The following is an 18,952-nucleotide window of genomic DNA, read 5'->3' on the forward strand; positions in this document are numbered from 1 at the left end:
CACTTCCTGCGTGGGCCGCGCCCGGGCGCAAGATGGCCGCGCCCAGCGAGCTCAGGGTGAGCGGAGCGGAGCGCGGGGGCCGGGCCGTGTGAGCGCCGGGCGCGGGGCAGCAGGGGGCGGCAACACCTAGAGGCACCGTGCGGGGCAGACCCCCGGCCTGGGAGCCCCCCAATCCCTGCCTGGGGAGCCCCCAGCATCCAGCCCCCCAACCCCTGCCCGGGGAGCCCCCAAACCCCAGCGAGCCCCCAACCCCTGCCTGGGGAGCCCCCAGCATCCAGCCCCCCAACCCCTGCCCGGGGAGCCCCCAAACCCTAGCGAGTCCCCCAACCCCTGCCTGGGGAGCCCCCAGCATCCAGCCCCCCAACCCCTGCCCGGGGTGCTCCCAAACCCCAAAGAGTCCCCCAACCCCTGCCTGTGGAACCCCCAGCATCCAGCTCCCCAACCCCTGCCCGGGGAGCCCCCAAACCCTAGCGGGTCCCCCAACCCCTGCCTGGGGAGATCCTTCTATACCAGCCCCCCAAACCCCTACATCCCCTCCCTTGCAACCCCACTGCCCCCTGCCAACTAGCTCTTCATCCCCCACCTAGGGCTTCCCCCCCAACAACTAGCCCCCCGTTCCCTCTTCCCCCTTGTCTTGTGGGCAGTTATCCCCTCTCTCCACCTCAGGGCACCTCGTGCATCCCAGCTCCTGTGGGCAGCCACCCTCCGTCCCGGGCTCTGAGTTGTGCTGACCCAAGGGCCGGGGGAGTGGGGACACGATCTCAGCCCAGCTCCGTGCAGGTGTCAGACCCCGCTGGGTGTCATGTGCATAGGGTCCCAGGGGCTGGGGGCAGCTGGGTGTGCTCTGACTGGGGAACCCGTGGCGCCTGTTGATCCCAAACTCTCCGGGCCTTCCCTCCTCAGACTGGAGGCAGGGATTTGAGGGTGGGTTGGAGGGCGGTTACACTCCTGTGTCCCAGGGCCAGGCGGCGCGGCCTGAGGGGTGATGGGGAACGTGCTGGGACCAGTGCTCGACTTGCACAGACCGCTGCGCCGGGAGGAGCCGCTTACCAACCCGGGTAGCTTCGATGAGCTCCACCGGAAATGCAAAGGTGAGTCTTGGCCACCCCTGGGACAGAGGCATGCTGAGGGGATTGGAGAGTGCGCTTCTGCCAGCCACTGCCAGCGGGGGTGTTGCAGGGACCAGGGCAGGGGCGATGGCTGTGGGGGAGCTCCCAGCTGTTCCAGTGTCCCATAGCAAGAGTGCTGTGGTACTCAGCTCTCCTGTGGGATCGTGTTCTGCGATTGGCAGCGCTACAAGTGACTGTGTGCAGATGGGAGGGAGTTAATTTGTGTTAGATGGCTGGGGATGGTCTGAGCCCTGGACTAGTAAGGGTTGAAGGAGGATGGCGGTGAAGACCCAAGTTGCCTTTCCTCCGACTCATTGTCCTTGTTGAGCTTGGCCCCAGCTGTGGGGCCTGGAGCACAGAGGAGCCAGCTGCCCTGTCTCTGGCTCCGTGGGTCCTTGCGTTGTGTGTCTAAGCCCCTCTCTGTCACATCTCCTTACAGAAGTCTTCCCCCAGCAGATGGAAGGGGTGAAGCTGATCATCAACAAGGCCCTGAGCAGCCACTTCCAGGTCAGTTGAGGCTCGTGCCTCCAACTGCTTTCCCTCCTCCCTAGAACCCTCCAGGCCTTAACTTAGCACCTGCTTCCCCCTGTGGAGCTGGAGGGCCCCTTCCAGTGCATGCCTTGGCCCCTCTGCAGCCAAGAAAGCCTGGGGGGAAGGAGATGGGGGGTGTGGACATGTTCCCTCTCGGAGCCGGGCTCAAACCCACCAACTAAGTACCCACCGACAGGTGGCTGGATTGGCTTGGGTGTCGAGGTGAAGATCTGGGCAGGGGGTTGGCGCAATGAGCGGGGGCTTTGTCACCTCACCCACCCCTCTTCTGTAAGGACACGCACCCCCTAATGTTTCCTCTGGAGGTGCGGCCTGTGGAGACTACACATCCCAGTGTGCAGTGCAACCAGGCAGGTTCACACTGGGTCGCCAACGGAGGGCGCTGTACTCTCTGGAGAAGGGGAGCCACAGCTGGGCTGTGGGGGGCAGTGATCAGGTGGCACTGTCCACGCTGGCTGGGCTGGAAGGAGCTGGAGCCCTTGAGGGTTGCACACGGCATCCTACCCCAGCACAGCCTGATCCCCTTGTGTCCTCCCCAGGTCACCCACACCATTCACATGAGCACAGTCGGCCAGTCCAGCTACCACTTCAACACCACCTACGTAGGGGACCGGCAGCTCAGTCCCACCGAGGTGAGCTGGGACCCAAAGTGCAGGGGGCTGGAGCAGGTGCTGGGAGCCAGGCCAGCATGGAGTGGGGTCTGAGACGCACAGATCTCAGCACCCCACAGCTCCCCTTGTTCTCAGTGGGGGCCGGGGGATCCTCCAGTGTACTTGGTGGTAACTGAGCATGCTAGAAAATCTGCCCATGAAAGCAGGGGGCTGTGACCAGGACTCCTGGGTTCTATCCCTGCCTCTGTGACTTACTTGGATCCCTTCCCCCGTCTCTGCAGCAGGTTTGACCCGGAGCTCCCCGAGCGAGCGGGCAGAGGGTGTATGAAGCATGTCCATGAATGCTGGTGGCTCGCCCTAGTGCTAGGGAGGAGCAGATCCGGGAGAGATGCTAGTGTTGGTCAAGGCCTGAGCCTCTTCACAGGGAGCTGGGTCAGGGTTGGGACCCTGGTGTTTCTGCCCCAGCAGTGCGAGGGGTCCCCTCCTGAGGGATGTATGGGATCCGCACACAGGCTGTGGTCCGTGGCAGGTGAGTGACTGAGCCCCAGTGGAAGATTCCCTCTGCCTGCTGGATGGACGTGTGACCTGCCACCAGCAGCCACTGGGAGCCAGCCCTGCCACTCACCCCCCATCTGGGTTAGAATCCCTGGATCCTGCTCATGTGGGCATCCAGCTGGCACCATCTTGCCAGGTTCTTACAGGGAGTGCTGGGCAAACCAGACGCCTGAGGGACTTATGACCCATGGCGGCAGCAGCGCTCTTCCCCCCCGTCCCCTTCAGAGCGGGCCTGGGGCCACAAGCTGGCTCTGAGTGCCCCTCCTTGTGTGGTGGGTGAGCTCCTTGTGGTCACGCTGCAGTGCGGTGGAGGAGGGCTGGATGCTGCAGGGCCCCCCAGCCAAGCTGCCTCCAGGGCCCAGTGCTGAATGGGCTTCCTGTCCCCTGCCCAGGGAGAGAACCTGGCACCTGAGTGCACCCCGAAGGCCCCAGCACCATCAGGAGAGGGAAAGGAGCCAGTTCTCCCCTCGTTCTGAAGCCATCACAGGGTGCTTTGGAGCCTGACTCAGGATACTTGAACATTGAGGGCTGACAGCAGCCCGCTGGCACGGTAGCCACCCTGACGGGATTGGCATGGCCATGTGTGTGGGCCAGGGCTCTGGCTTGGAGGCTGGGCCTGGGCTGTGTGTGTCGGTCCTAGGGGTGGGAATGGGGGTCAGGCTGAAGTGTTGGGGCTTAGCCCCCAGTCCGCTCTCTCCTTTTGGAAGTGCTTAGCTTGGAAGGTGCCACCAGGGGGAGCAGGAGAGCCCAGCCTGTGCTCAGTCTGGAGCCCCTGTGCGAGGGAGGCGTGTGTGAGGCATGGGATGGAGACAGAGCTCCAGCTGGGGGGGAGGGGTGTGGAGGCCCCCAGCACAGCTCGTGCTCCCAGGAGCCAGGCTGAGGAGACCCGGCAGACTTGCTGCCCCCTGCCCCCGAGCAGAGTGGGAACACGGCAGCTGGGCAGGAGGGAAGGCGCCCTAGGCAGGTGGCTCCCCTGCTGCAGCCAGGGGCCGCCGGGGCTGCTGACTGCACCATCCCTGGGGTGCGTGCAGCTGGTGTGGGGCTCCCCCGAGGGGACCCAGCACCTCCCGGCGTAGTCCCATCCCAGCGCCGTGCCTCTTGTCCCTGCAGACCTTCCCCATGCTCGTCGGGGACATCGACAGTGGTGGGAGCCTCAACGCTCAGGTGCTGCACCTGGTGGTGGAGCGGATCCGCACCAAGGCCGTCTTCCAGGTGAGGCCCCGCCCTGGGCCTGCAGGGGAGCGGTGGAGGCCGGGTGTGGGGCAGGGCATGTAAAAGGAATGGCATGTGGGTGTGGCATGGGGAGGCAGGAGGTGGTGTGGGTGGAGTGGGGGACTATGTGTCAGGGGGAGGTGTGGCATTAGGGGGCCAGGGTGTGTTGGAGGCGTGGGGGGCATGGTGTGGGAGAGAGGGTGTGGCATTAGGGGCTGGGCATGGGTGTGAAGGTGGAGCTGGGGGGTTATGTAGATGGGGGAAGCAGGGTGTGGGGAGGAGGATGGCTGGGGGTGTGTGGAGGTGGGAATAGGGTGTGGGGGAGTTGTGGAGGTGGGGGGAGCAGGGCGTGGAGAGGAGGGGGCTGGGCATGTGCATGGAGGTGGGGGAACTGAGGGGTTGTGAAGGTGGTGGGGGCTGAGCATGTGTGGGGAGGAGGGGGGCTTGGCGTGTGTGTGGAGTGGGGGGAGCAGGGCATGGTGCAGAGTCGGGGAGGCTGGCCGCATGTGGGGTGTTCGAAGTGCTGACTCTGCAAGTTAAGCGCTAGGACCTTGGTGGTTGCTGCACTCTCCCAGCCGCTAATCTGGCCACGCTGACCCCCTAGAGCTGTGGGGGGCTGGAGCCCAGCCAGTCCCTGTGCTGCCTTGGGTGCCCTGGGCTGGAAAGGAGAGGGCTGAGGCTGGGGGAGGGGCTCCAGTTTCTCAGCTCCATGCAGAAGCGCTGGAGCAATGAGGGCAGCATGGACTAGTGGCTAGAGCAGGAGTGGGAACCAGGACTCTGGGTTCCCCTTGCCTGTTCTAATACTGCCCGGCAGTTGCTGTGCCTCAGTTTCCCCCTCTGTGCAGTGGGGACAGCGACACGGCTCAGCCCCTGTCCCCTGGGGGGCATATGGGGACTGCTCCCTCAGTGCCTGCCCCCCCGGGGCAGTCTGCAGGGTAGGGGCCAAGTGTTCTCTCCCAGTGCCTGCTGGGCCCCTCGCAGCCCCTATGTGGTGCTGCAGGTTGTGTGATTCCAGCTGTGGCTGTAGCCAGACCCCGCACCCGTCATGGGAGCACTGTGCTTGGGAAGGGATGAAATCCCCTCTGGTGCGCAGCTTCCCCACCCCCTTGAGCACAGTCTTCCCAACGCACCCCTGGTTACTGGGTGTGTCCTAGTATGCATCAGTCCTGCGGGGCTTAATCCCTGCTAATTGGAACTCCCTGGGGAGGCTGTAAATGCAGGAGTAGTTGGGGGGAAATCTGCGTGGAGCACCGGTTGGGGACAGAGAACCCCAGGGCTGAAGGGTGGGGGCAGGGAAGGCTGGGTGGAGCAGGAATGCCCCCCATGATCATAGTGAGCCGGGGGGAGCTGCCCTGGGTTGGGTGGGGACCTGCTTTGGGTTTGCTCTTCTCTGCCAGGGCCTGGCTCTGCTTTCCCCGGTGCCAAGCTGTACCTGGAGCCCTAGCAAGGGCCCTCCAAGGGGCTTGAGGGGAGGACACAGTCAGGTCATGGCCCCAGCTGCTGAGGGAAGGAGAGTGGATAGAGGTGAGATTTACTGGCTGCTCCCCAGTGAGCCCTCGTGATGGCATGAGGACATGGGGTAAGGTGTGGGGCAGGATTGGGTCATGGGGCTGTGATCGGGAGGGACCGTGGGGCAGCGTGGGGCATTGGGTAAGGGTTGGGGCAGGGTTTGTGGTGGGGCTGTGAGGCGAGGTATGGGGTTGGGATGAAATGGGGCCAATGGGTGAGGTGTGGGACAGGGCAGAGTGTGAGGCTGTGATGGGGATGGGGCAGGGTGGACAGTGGGGCTGGGGGGAGGCATGGGGCAGGGGCATGTTGGGAAGGGCATGGGGAGTCTGGGGTGGGGTGTGGGGAAGGGGGTGCTGCGCCCCCGGCTAAGCCCCCGCCGCTCCCTGCAGACGCAGCAGGCCCGGTTCGTGACGTGGCAGTTCGACGGGGAGCTCCGTGGCGACGACTACACGGCCACGCTAACGCTGGGCAACCCCGACGTGCTCAGCCAATCAGGTGGGCCCCACCCCGTGGGCCCCGTTGTCCTGCCTCACTTCCTGTCCTAAACTCTCCTGCCACTGGCTCCTTCCACCGCCCGCAGCCCAGGGCTCGGCATGGAGCAGCCCCTGCAACCCCTACCGGGTGTGGACAGCCTGGCGCCCAGCCCCATGGGCATGCTGCTCTGGCGCTAGCAGTGGGGCAGCTAGCTCTGTGCTGTGGGGCTGATGAGCCCCCCCATGTCAGATGGAGTGGGGAGCGTGGGCTAGTGTGCAGGGCTGGGAGTCAGGACTCCTGGGTTCTGGCACCGAGTCGCTGTGACCTTGGGCAGGCCCCTCCCTGCTCAGTGACTCAGTTTCCCGTTGGCTGGCCCCGGGAGGTGGCACTGGAAGGCACCACACAATGCCGGACCCTGCCGTCATAGCGAAGGGGTGATGGTTGCGGGGTCCGGTGCTAACGGTTTCTCCCTCCCTGCAGTCATTGTGGTGGCTCACTTCCTGCAGAGCGTGACCTCACGGCTGGTGCTGGGCGGGGAGATGGTGTATCACCGGCGCCCGGGCGAGGAGGGCGCCATCGTCACCTTGGCAGGGAAGTACACGGGTACGAGCTTGGCTTCGTCACTGCTCCAGCCCTGACTGTGCCAGAGCTGAGCCTTGGGGAAAGGTGGGGAGGCTGTCCCAGCCCTGGAGCACAGAAATGTCATGGGTTGGCACAGCTAGTACCCCTGCTTAGAGACCCAGGGCGTGGGGGGCAGGGGTGGGACTGGGGAGCATTGGCTGGGATAGCAGGGGCTGTGGGTCAGCACAGAGGGGCATCGCAGGGGAAGCCTGTGCAGCGCCTACTCGAGCTGTCCCCTCCTGGCCAGGCTTCCACCCCAACACGCTTCTGAGTGAGTTAAAGGCCGTTCCCAGCCCCTTGCCAGCTTCACTCCCTCTGTATCTCTGCAGCTCTCAAGTGGGTGGCGACGCTGAACATCGGTTATGGCGGTGCCCATGCCAGCTACTATCACAGAGCCAATGAGCAGGTGAGCCCAGTCCCCCTGGGGACTGCCCCCATCCTCCAGGGCAGCCGTGGGGCACCTCTCACCTTGCGCTTTCTCCCCTGCAGGTGCAGGTCGGGGTGGAGTTGGAGGCCAACACCCGGCTACAGGACACGACCTTCGCCTTTGGCTACCAGCTCAACCTGCCCAAGGCCAACATGGTCTTCCGAGGTGAGTGTGGAGCCAGGCCAGCCCCCACTTGTGCAGGGGGCTGGCCAGGGCTGTGCCAGCGTCTCCCAGGGGGCAGGGCTTCTCCAGGGCCATTGGACCCACAAACGCCCTGCCCTCACAGTGCCAGAAGGTGCAAAATCACTCCTCCTCCAACATGGCTGCATGGTCTTGGCGGGAGCCTACTGGGACTTGGACTGAGGATGTTCACAGCTGGAGTCTTCCCAACTCCACTCTGGGCTTTTGGCCTCTGATTCCCTCTGCCCACTTGCTGAGGGCTGACCCGAGCCTGGAGCCTGTCCCGTACCTGCTCTCCCCTCGCTCCTCTGTGCCATGTGGGAACGTCCCAGCTGCCCTGTCCAGCTCCCAGCACCATCTTGGGGCTTTGCAGCAGTGAGCATGGAAGCAGGACACCCCGGCTACCACAGTGCAGGCCTAGCGTCCCTGAGCTACAGGGGAATCTCCATGTTCTGAGCAGTATAGGGCCTATTGCACACAGCAGAGCTGTTCGCATCCCATCCTGTAGGGGGCAGAGGCGAACCACCTGCCTGTTCATTGTGTGTAAGGCTGTATTAGTGAAAAGGGCTAGAAGCCTCTGCCCAGGGTTTTGTGAAATCTCCCATCCCCTCACTGAGCCAGCCAGTCCCCTGACCCCAGGACTGGACCAGAGCCAGCATCTCCTAGAGCGGAAAAGCCCCATATCCCATCTCCCCCGAGCCAGTAAGCACCCCCTACTTCGGGGCCGGACCATAGCTGTCGCCCCCTGGAGGGGAAAGGCCCCACATCCCCCAGGTCAGTTCCTTCGCCCTTTGGCCAGATCAGAGCCAGTGCCCCGTAGAGGGGAAAAGCCCTGTGACCCATTTACCCCAAGCCAGTCGCTTCCCTTTCCCTGGGGCCAGATCAGAGCTGGCACCCCCTAGCGGAGAAAGGCCCCATATCCCCCATGTCAATCCATTCGCCCTTGGGCTGGATTGGAGCTGGCGCCCCCTAGAGGGGAAAGGCCCTGTTCCTGAGGCAGGGCTTTCTCCTGCCTCTGCTGCTTGTTCTGCAGGAGCGGGGCACCAATCTGGCTGTGTGGGGCCAACCCCCAACCACATTGAGTGCTGGGAGCACAAGGGGTGGAGACAGCAGCCAGCGTGCCCTGTGACTTGTCCCGGGGGCTGCCAGGGGGCAGGAGCTGATCGACGCTCAGCCTCGCCCTGGGAGAGCCCCCTGTCTGTGTCCCCCCCGAGTGCGCTCAGGGCTGCCTGGCTGCTCGCCCCTCTCCCACTCTGGCTGGTGGCTCCTGCTCCATTGGCAGCTCCTCTGGCCTGGGGCTCCTGGCCCTTCGCTCCCCTGATTCAGCAACAGCTCTAGAGGAGCTGGGGTCAGGGAGGAGGAGCTGGTGACTTGGTCCCCAAGGCTCAGGCAGATGGCATGCTGGGGGTCTGCTCATGGCCCCAAGGCCCCAGGAGCAGCCCTGTGCTGGGCTCTGGGGCAGAGCAGGATGGGATTTAGTTGGTGTTGGTCCTGCTTTGAGCAGGGGGTTGGACTAGATGACCTCCTGAGGTCCCTTCCCACCCTGATATTCTATGATTCTATGACCTGGAGTCTGGGACTCAACCGAGGTTTCTCCAGCTGGGAATGGGGCTTCTGAGCTGTGGGGGCTGGGCTCCGGGGCATGGTCTCTCGGCTGCTGGGGATGGGGATACGCCCAGCTGTCCACTGGCTCCTGTCCCCTCCCCTGCAGGCCTCCTGGACAGTAACTGGTGCGTGGGGGGCGTCCTGGAGAAGAAGCTACCACCTCTGCCCGTCACCCTGGCCCTGGGCGCCTTCCTCAACCACTGGAAGAACCGCTTCCATTGCGGCTTCAGCGTCATCGTGGGCTGAGGGGGCAGTGCCGTCGCGGGGCTCCCGGCTCTCGGCCCAGCCGGTGGGGGCAGGGCAGAGCAGAGCCTGGCGCCAAGTGGATTCTGACTGGTTTGCTCCGGAGGGAGCAGGATCCTGGCCATGTGCGTGGGATGGGGCTGCTCGCCAGAACCTGGAGGGGGCGGGGGCCTGCCCACCGCCTTCCTGCCTCAGGGAGCCTTTGTGCCATGGAGCCAGCACCCTGCTGGGGCCGGCCTGCAGCTGGTCCTGCCCTGAGTGGCTGCTCTTGTGTCGAGAGGGCATCTGATGCCTGGTGCCCTGGGTGGGGGGCCCTGTTCTGTGAGGCGGTTCAGGGGGCCGCCGCTTTGTGTGATGTTCTCACTCCGTGTACGATGACTTGGAACCCGATTAAAGTGTTTGAACTGAGGGGCGGCTGGAGTCAGTGACTCGGGGGTAGGACTTGGACACCCCACCACCCCACCCTGGCTGCTCTCTGGGCCAGAGGACAAGACTTGGTCCATCCTGCTACCCCCACTCTGTCCCCTGGCTTCTGCTGGGGCTTGGCTGGGCTGGCTGCTCCCTGCGATCTCGCTCCTCAAGGTAGTTATATAGGGCTGTTTAGAGCCAGGCCTGGGAGCTCTCTGCTCCCGTAGGAGCCATTGCTGCAGGTTGGGAGAGGTTCAGTGGGGAAAGTACATATGGGGGGGACCCTCTCCATGCCTGGGTCTGCCCCATTGCTCAGGGCGTTGTTGCACAAAGCACCTTTGAAAGTGAGGGGGAGTCCCCCTAAGCTGTGGGCAGGATGGGACCTTGGATACACAGCTGGCTGCCCTGAGCCAACCCCTAGAGGGCAGCAGCACTACGCCACATGGGCTCCAGCCCATGCAAGGCATCTCTGGGCTGGGGCCGCACAGAGCTCCTTGGCTGGCTGGGCATGCAGGGGCCTCTGCCCGCCCCTACCCCCACTCCCCGAGGGTGGCTGCTGCACCACCCTGCTCACTGGGCTGGGGCAGAGGGACCCGCACAGGAGAAGGGGCTTTTGTCCCAGCAAGGCCTGCCCTCAGCCCCCTTGCTAGGGGTAGGGCTGGGGGCACAGGGATGTGCCCCCATTCATGGAAGGGCAGGAGCCTGAAGAAGCGTGGTGATTTCCCAGAGAGCTGGCAAGGCCAGGCAGGCTGAGGGGGAGGATGGCAATGCCTGGGGGGAGGACATGAGTGGGGACAATGTGCTTGGGGTGCCAGGCAGGCTGGGCATGGTGCAGGAGCTCCCCCCACAGCTCCCATTAACTCCCTCTTGGGCCTAGAACGTCCCCTCTGCCCACACCTGCCCATGCTGACCATGAGAGCTCCCCCGCCTGCCCCTGCATGGGCAGGAGGAGCCATGTAGTCCTCTCTCCCACTCCTCATTTGATTTCTGTTTCTTCCAGCCTCATCTGGCTGGGGGCGCCCCCTCCCTGGCACAGCCCAACCCGCGGAGCCAGGATAACAGGTGCAATGGAGCCCAGCCCCACTAATGTGCCTCTGCGGAACCCATTCATAGAACAGTGGGGTTGTACATTTCCCCCCAGGCTGGAGCAGACACTCTGATTCTCACACTCCCCCATCCTCCCCATACTGTAGGTTTGCTCCCTGCCCCCCAAGCTGGGAGCGCTGCCTGTGGGGCGGAGCGCCTGGTTCCTTGGCTGATCTCACAGGACCTGGGTTGGAGAGGCCCAGTGAGCCACCCTCTGTAAGGAACCAGTTGCCCCCGGGGCAGGAGGAGGTTTCCCCAGGTGCAGCCCCTGGTGGCTTATGGCCTCACAAATCCTGCACCTCTGGCCTAACCCTCACATCTGCAGCCAGTCCCCAAAATGCTGCCAGGCTTCTGGGCCAGGAGGGTGCAGCCTTCCTGCCTGGGGGGGGCAGGGATGTTGCATGGTGTGGCTCTGAGACCCACCAAACTCATTGCATACTGTGGCCACCAGCCAGCCATGGGAGAGAAGCAGCTCTGATCCCGGCTGGGCTGGGCTGGATTTGCACTGGGGAGCTGCAAGGGAAAGGCAGTGCATCATCAGGCCCTATCAGCACTGACCTGGCTGGGGCTGGAATGTAGCAGTGGAAATGCTGGCGAGGGGGGCTGATGCAGTGAGGTCTCCCCATGCCCCAGGCTCACATACAAAGGCTCCCCCATGCTGCATCTTTAATAATAAGGTCATGTACTGCATTTTCCTGCGTGGCTCTCAGGAGCTGCAGACCCAAGGCCTGGCCCCCTGCCCCTAAAGCAGTTGCTGGCAGCATAAGTAGGTTGTTATCCCCTCCGTGCAGCAGCCTGTGGAGGGAGGTGCAGGTGCTGCCTGTGGGTCACAGCTCAGCGGCAGAGCTGGGGGCAGGACTCGGAGGTGTGAGCCCCAGTACAGCACTGGCAGCTCGGGGAGGCTCCTGCTGTTTGGCCCTGGCTGAGCAGAGCTGCTCCAGGTGCTGATGGACAGTTGGTCTCTGCCCCGGAGCAGCACCCTGTGCCCCCACCCCCAAAGCAGGGGGGAGGGGCCAAGCTCCATGCACCTGCTCCTGGCCTCTTTCCCTCTGCTTTCAGGATGGCTGCAATGTGGAGAGGAAGGGCACATGACTGCCCCCAGGCTACTGCAGCCAGCCAGCCCCAGCACTCACCTGCCTCAAGGGCGCCCTACCCACAATTGCAGCTCTGGGCCCTGCCCCGGGGAAGCTGGATGCTGCCTGTAAGCTGCAGTTATGGACTCACGCTCGTTCAATTAGCATGTGGTAGGCAGGGCACGTGGCAGACGGTTTCCTTTGAGATCTGAGGCCTTTGCTAATAAGGGCAAATCCTCCCTCGACCTGATTCAGAGCAGGGAGGTGAAAGCAGGTCTTCCCCCTGCCCCGGCAAGTGCCCGAACCATCAGGCTGCAGCGGATCCTGGGCCAGGGTTCTCACCAGCTTTTTAGAGCTATTCCACAGTGTATCAATAATTAACTCTTGGGGCGAGCAGAGCATGAGGCATTGACCCGGGCTGTGGGTGTAGGCCCTGCGCCAATGACCCTGCCTGATTGTGCACTGCCGGGGGCTCGGCAGGGGAGCGCCTAGCATGTGAGTCCTGCCTGGGCTTCAGCAGCAGTGAGGTGCTGTGTTGCTGGCTTGTGTCCCAGCAGCACCACCAGGGTTAGGTGGCAGGTGAGCGGGGTTTGGGGCATAAATCCCTCTGAGGATCTAGCCCTTGTGTGCGGCTCAGCCCCCCCCCCTTCCCCGGGGGCCCTGGGTACTGGCGGAGCTGGGCTCTTTGGACACCTTACCAGCTGGGTGGGACAGTGGCCAAGTGGCATGCATGGGTGGGGGGGCATGCCTGGGGCCTTGTGGTGGCATCGCAGTGTCTGGCGGTGCTGGGGAGGGAAGCTGCAGGGCCCTGGCCAGCGGTGGGGCGATGAGATGGGTATAGACTCTGCCCGGGCAGCTGCAGGGTTGTTCATGTCCATGAGGTTCCCTGTGGGCCCAGAGGGCAGGTCTCCCCTTGGCTCCCAGCGGCTCTCACACATTTCAATGAACTTGATGTTACTTCGCATCCCCCTGGCTCCGCCGTGGAGCCATCGCCAAGATGCCAGGCGCTGTGCAGCTACAGAATCCACCCATTGCCCCAGAATCTGCTCCCCCCCCCACAGAATCCACCCTTGCCCCAGAAGCTGCTCCCCCCTCCCCTGGAATCCACCCCTCACCCCAGAATCTGCTCCCCCCAGAATCCACCCCTCACCCTAGAAACTGCACCCCTCCCGGAATCTACCTCTCGCCCCAGAAGCTGCTCCGCGGCCTGCCCCAGAATCCACCCCTAGCTCCAGAAGCTGTTCCCGCCTCCCCAGAATCCACCCCTCGCCTCAGAAGCTGCCCCCCCCCCCCCGAATTTGGAAATGTGCCGTGAGGGTAATGGCTGCAGAGATGGCTGCCTAGGTCCACTGGGAGCCTGAATGCAGGGCGCTGGGGCTGGTGCAAACTGCCCTATTCATGGCGAAGAGGCATTAACTCTGATGTCCGTTCAAATGCCAGCAGCGCTGCTAACTCTCTCAGCACTGTTCATTTTAGCAGTACTCTCATAAGCCCAAATTCCTGCCCCAGGGACCAACACCCCCCTTCCCCCCCCAATTCCTCTCCTCTCCCCTGAAACCAGACCCCTCCATCCCAACAGGCAGGTTGCTCTGGGAGGAGGGAGTGGGTTGGCTCCCTTGTTTCCATCTTTAGCCCCAGTCAACCCCCCCCCCATCCCCACTTTATGTGCCCTGCGGCTGTGGCACGGTTCTCGCCCCGGAGCGTCCCAGACCAGGCATCCCTGTTTCAGTGTTTGCTCCGGGGTCCTTGCCCTGCAAAGGAGCATTAAGCTCCAGCATCTGCCCCCGTGGCAGCTCCTGTGACCTGCAGGGACAGAGCCGTGCTCTGCTCCCATGTGCGCGTGTAGCCATAGGGCAGGGCCTGGCTCCCTGTGGCACCTGGGTGCAGCAGGCACCAGGGCTGGGACCTCACTGATAGGCCTCCGTGTGGTTGACAGAGACTCTGCCCCCTCAGGCCCCGGCTGATCTCGGCCCAGAAGTTGGCTGTTTGGAGCCACAACTGATGACGAGCAAGCAGCGGCTGGCCTGGCACCACGACTGGTGACGAGCCAGCGGGGGCTGGGGGTGAACATGTTCCCCCAGTGCCTGCAGTGCATCCCCCGGGACTTGCCCAGCTCCACACACTGGAGACCAGGGAAACCACCCCAGCTTGCAGCCTCGCTCCCAGGCAGCAGCCAGTGCGCAGGGGGCAGGGAGGGGCCGCATGAGGGAGAAGGTGCCAGGCCTCTTGTCCCAGCACCTGTGGGCTGGCAGGGACTCACCCATGTGGGAGGCAGTTGCCAGGAAGGCTGGTGCTCCCCATAGCCAGTACTCACTGGTGACATACCAGGTACCCCCGGGACAGGCACAGCAAACAGCAGCATGGGCCACACGCCGTGCACATGGACGCACGTGGACGCACAGCACATAGAACACAACACTGCACCCAGCACAACACACACTGAACTCGACCACACAACACGCATTGCGCACAGACACGACACAGACATGCAGCACACACTGCCCATAGACACAAACACAAAATTAGTCTCCCTGTGCCCACACGACACCCCCCCGGCCACAGCGTCACCGGCACTCCCTGGCCCAGCGACTCTTACCGCAGCGGGAGCTGAGCTTGGGAGCCTTCGCCGGGGAGGGGTGAAACCCAACGCCCTTCTCCCCACCAGGCAGGGGGATTGAACCAGGCTCCCCGAGGCAAGCGCACTAACCCCTGGCTGTAAGGGAGATGCCACCTCCACCCCACTGTACAACTAGCCCCTAAGTCACCACCAAAGTGTTTTAGCCAGAACTGGCTGGTGAGGTCACGGCGAATTGTCAGACAGACTCAGGTCAGCTGACACAGCACTTTTCAGCAACTCAACTTGTCAGCTGAAAAAATGCACCCAGTGCTAAGTGACACACAGAGATATTGACACGTGCACAAACCCTGCCATTAACACACACGCACAGACACAGCCTGCCAGTAACACCCCCCCGCAATTAACACCCACCCACAGACACACACCCTCACACACATACACACACACACACACACCTGCCAGTAACACATGCAAACCCTGCCATTAACACCCACCCACAGACACAGCCTGCCAGTAACACACACACACACACCCTGCAATTAACATCCACCCACAGACACACCCTGACACACACACACACACACACACACACACAGCCTGCCAGTGACACACACAAACCCTGCCATTAACACTCCGGCAACGAATGGAAGTTACTAGATCGCAGGCCCTGGTTCTCATGGGAGACTTTAATCACCCTGATATCTACTGGGAGAGCAATACAGCGGTGCACAGACAATCCAGGAAGTTTTTGGAAAGTGTAGGGGACAATTTCTTGGTGCAAGTGCTGGAGGAACCAACTTGGGGCAGAGCTCTTCTTGACCTGCTGCTCACAAACCAGGAAGAATTAGTAGGGGAAGCTAAAGTGGATGGGAACCTGGGAGGCAGTGACCATGAGATGGTCGAGTTCAGGATCCTGACACAGGGAAGAAAAGAGAGCAGCAGAATACGGACCCTGGACTTCAGAAAAGCAGACTTTGGGTCCCTCAGGGAACTGATGGGCAGGATCACCTGGGAGAATAACATGAGTGGGAAAGGAGTCCAGGAGAGCTGGCTGTATTTTAAAGAATCCTTGTTGAGGTTACAGGGACAAACCATCCCAATGTGTAAAAAGAATAGTAAATATGCAGGCGACCAGCTTGGCTTAACAGTGAAATCCTTGCTGAGCTTAAACACAAAAAAGAGGCTTACAAGAAGTGGAAGATTGGACAAATGACCAGGGAAGAGTATAAAAATATTGCTCGGGCATGCAGGAGTGAAATCAGGAAGGCCAAATCACACCTGGAGTTGCAGCTAGCAAGAGATGTTAAGAGTAACAAGAAGGGTTTCTTCAGGTATGTTAGCAACAAGAAGAAAGTCAAGGAAAGTGTGGGCCCCTTACTGAATGAGGGAGGCAACCTAGTGACAGAGGATGTGGAAAAAGCTAGTGTACTCAATGCTTTTTTTGCCTCTGTCTTCACGAACAAGGTCAGCTCTAAGTCTGCTGCACTGGGCAGCACAGCATGGGGAGGAGGTGACCAGCCCTCTGTGGAGAAAGAAGTGGTTTGGGACTATTTAGAAAATCTGGACGAGCACAAGTCCATGGGGCCGGATGCGCTGCATCCGAGAGTGCCAAAGGAGTTGGCGGATGTGATTGTAGAGCCATTGGCCATTATCTTTGAAAACTCATGGCGATCGGGGGAGGTCCCGGATGACTGGAAAAAGGCTAATGTAGTGCCCATCTTTAAAAAAAGGGAAGAAGGAGGATCCTGGGAACTACAGGCCAGTCAGCCTCACCTTAATCCCTGGGAAAATCATGGTGCAGGTCCTCAAAGAATCAATTCTGAAGCACTTAGAGGAGAGGAAAGTGATCAGGAACAGTCAGCATGGATTCACCAAGGGCAAGTCATGCCTGACTAATCTAATTGCCTTCTAGGACGAGATAACTGGCTCTGTGGATGAAGCAGTGGACGTGTTGTTCCTTGACTTTAGCAAAGCCTTTGACGTGGTCTCCCACAGTATTCTTGGCAGTAAGTTAAAAAAGTAGGAGCTGGATGAATGGACTATAAGGTGGATAGAAAGCTGGCTAGGTTGTCGGGCTCAACGGGTAGTGATCAATGGCTCCATGTCTAGTTGGCAGCTGGTATCAAGTGGAGTGCCCCAAGGGTTGGTCCTCGAGCCGGTTTTGTCCTCTGGATAGGATACAGAGGGCCCTAGACAAATTAGAGGATTGGGCCAAAAGAAATCTGTTGAGGTTCAACAAGGACAAGTGCAGAGTCCTGCACTTAGGATGGAAGAATCCCATGCACCGCTACAGACTAGGGACTGAATGGCTCGGCAGCAGTTCTGCGGAGAAGGACCTAGGGGTTACAGTGGACGAGAAGCTGGATATAAGTCAACAGTGTGCCCTTGTTGCCAAGAAGACCAATGGCATTTTGGGGTGTATAAGTAGGGGCATTGCCAGCAGATTGAGGGACGTGATCGTTCCCCTCTATTTGGCATTGGTGAGGCCTCATCTGGAGTACTGTGTCCAGTTTTGGGCCCTGTGACGAAGCGGGACTGTTCTTAATGTTTCCTCTGAATATTGTGGGGGTGCCTCAGTTTCCTCTATGCAGTTCTTAAGTATCTAGGTGGTGGGATAAGGGTGTATGGTCGTTGCAGAGCCCTAGAGGGCAGGTGTGTGCAGGGGTCTGGACACAGACAATGGCCAACACCCTGTTTCCTGGCAACTGATGGCCTGGCCTGGGGGGGGGGGGGGGGAAGGGGAAGGGACAAAGACCAGAGGAGGGGGGGGCTGGAGAGAGTTTCAGTTTGGGGCTGGCTGGGGACATAGAGTGAAGGGCAGACGTGGTTGTCTGGCTCACTGCCCCCCAAAACGGACCCGGCTGAGGGGTCCTGTTCTCTGCACCTACAAGCTCTGTGTTAGACCATGTTCCTGTCATCTAATAAACCTTCTGTTTTACTGGCTGGCTGAGAGTCACGTCTGACTGCGAAGTTGGGGTGCAGGACCCTCTGGCTTCCCCAGGAGCTCGCCTGGGCGGACATGCTGGGGGAAGCGCACGGAGGGGCAGAGGATACTGAATGCTCCGAGGTCAGACCCAGGAAGGTGGAAGCTGTGTGTCCTGCAGACAGTCTGCTCACAGAAAGGAGACTTCCCCAGAGTCCTGCCTGGCTTCGTAGGGAGCAGTTCCAGAGCATCGCCCGGGGACTCGGTGACAGGCCCCACACTACAAGAAGGATGTGGAAAAATTGGAAAACATCCATTGGAGGGCAACAAAAATGATTAGGGGACTGGAACACATGAGTTAGGAGGAGAGGCTGAGGGAACTGGGGATGTTTAGTCTACAGAAGAGAAGAATGAGGGGGGCTTTGATAGCTGCTTTCAACTACCTGAAAGGGGGTTCCACAGAGGATGGATCTAGGCTGTTCTCAGTGGTAGCTGATGACAGAACGAGGAGTAATGGTCTCAAGTTGCAGTGGAGGAGGTTTAGGTTGGATATTGGGAAAAACTTTTTCACTAGGGGGGTGGTGAAGCACTGGAATGCGTTACCTAGGGAGGTGGTGGGATCTCCATCCTTAGAGGTTTTTAAGGTCAGGCTTGACAAAGCCCTGGCTGGGATGATTTAGTTGGGGATTGGTCCTGCTCTGGGCAGGGGATTGGACTAGATGGCCTCCTGAGGTCCCTTCCAACCCCCATAGTTCCGGATTCTGTGATTCCAACACCCTCCCCCCACAGACACACCCTGCCACTATCACACACACAGACAGCCTGCAATCAACACATACCCACAGACACCCCCTGCCACTAACACACCCCCTGCCACTATCACAGACGCACACACTGCCATTAACACCCACCCACACACCCCCTGCCACTATCACACACACAGAGACACACACATCTTGCCACTAGCACACCCACCCACCCTCACACACAGACACACACCCCTCACACCTGCTGTGCACATGGACTCACTCACTCTGACCCTTGCTCCTGGCCACGTGTTGGTCATGCCTGGCCACGTGCCCCAGCTCTCATCTGCGCGGCCTCCTGCATCCCCACTGGACGCTGGGGAAGGCCTCGTCTGCACATCCCCCTCAGACTGCACTGGGCACCATGGCTCAGCTGGCACGGCTGGCCCTCAGTGGCAGGCAGCGGCTTTGGCTCCCTCCAGCCAGGGCTGTGTGCCCACTGTGTGTGTGTGTGGGGGGCAGTTAACCCAGGGGCAACAGGACCAGGGCCCTGGTGCATGTCCCCAAGGGCGATTGCTGGGCAAGTGCCCAGCTGTGCACGTGGGTGGGGAACGGCACATCTCAGGGCAGCAGACAGAGCCAAACCAGCGGCTGCTGCGAGCCCATCCCTACGGAGGGAGCTGGGCCCAACTCCTGGCAGCATGCCTGCCCTGGGGAGAAGCTGCCACGTGCAGCCAGCCAGTGCCCAGGCTGGGAAGGAGCAGGGCATGGCAGGGGCAGTGCCAGCCCCCCCAGCATAACCCCCCTCAGCCACACGCAGCCCCATGCCCTCCCCCCACAGCTGCAGAGCACCACACACCCACAACCCCATCCCATTGCTCAGGCCCACAGTGCCCAGTGTGCACCCCTGCCCAGCTGGGCACTACTTGGGCTGCCCTCCCTCCTGCAGCGTCTCTGATGCCCCCACACTGGCTCAAGAGCTGCCCATGGGCAGGGCTGGGCTCTGCTCAGTGTCTTGGGCGTCCTTCCACCGTTGCCCAGGG

At 61.4% G+C, this 18,952-nt stretch overlaps 1 protein-coding gene across 3 annotated transcripts in view; it reads left to right on the forward strand.

The window, feature by feature from the left end:
* TOMM40L (translocase of outer mitochondrial membrane 40 like) overlaps positions 1-18,952 on the forward strand; it is a 24,114-nt gene continuing 5,162 nt past the window's right edge. Inside the window, exons 1-9 of one of the 3 annotated variants that reach the window (XM_048828456.2) lie at positions 3-1,091; positions 1,549-1,616; positions 2,198-2,290; positions 3,935-4,036; positions 5,935-6,040; positions 6,500-6,622; positions 6,970-7,046; positions 7,130-7,232; positions 8,959-9,227. In XM_048828456.2, the coding sequence (XP_048684413.1) occupies positions 986-1,091; positions 1,549-1,616; positions 2,198-2,290; positions 3,935-4,036; positions 5,935-6,040; positions 6,500-6,622; positions 6,970-7,046; positions 7,130-7,232; positions 8,959-9,098 (918 nt within the window). In that variant the 5' untranslated portion in view covers positions 3-985 and the 3' untranslated portion in view covers positions 9,099-9,227. Of the gene's footprint in view, positions 1,092-1,548; positions 1,617-2,197; positions 2,291-3,934; positions 4,037-5,934; positions 6,041-6,499; positions 6,623-6,969; positions 7,047-7,129; positions 7,233-8,958; positions 9,228-18,952 lie in introns of those variants that run through there. The other 2 variants (XM_075122706.1, XM_075122707.1) reach the window with 2 other exon arrangements.

This window comes from Caretta caretta, chromosome 24 (assembly GCF_965140235.1).
Source record: "Caretta caretta isolate rCarCar2 chromosome 24, rCarCar1.hap1, whole genome shotgun sequence".
In the NCBI taxonomy this organism is placed as follows: Eukaryota; Metazoa; Chordata; order Testudines; family Cheloniidae; genus Caretta; species Caretta caretta.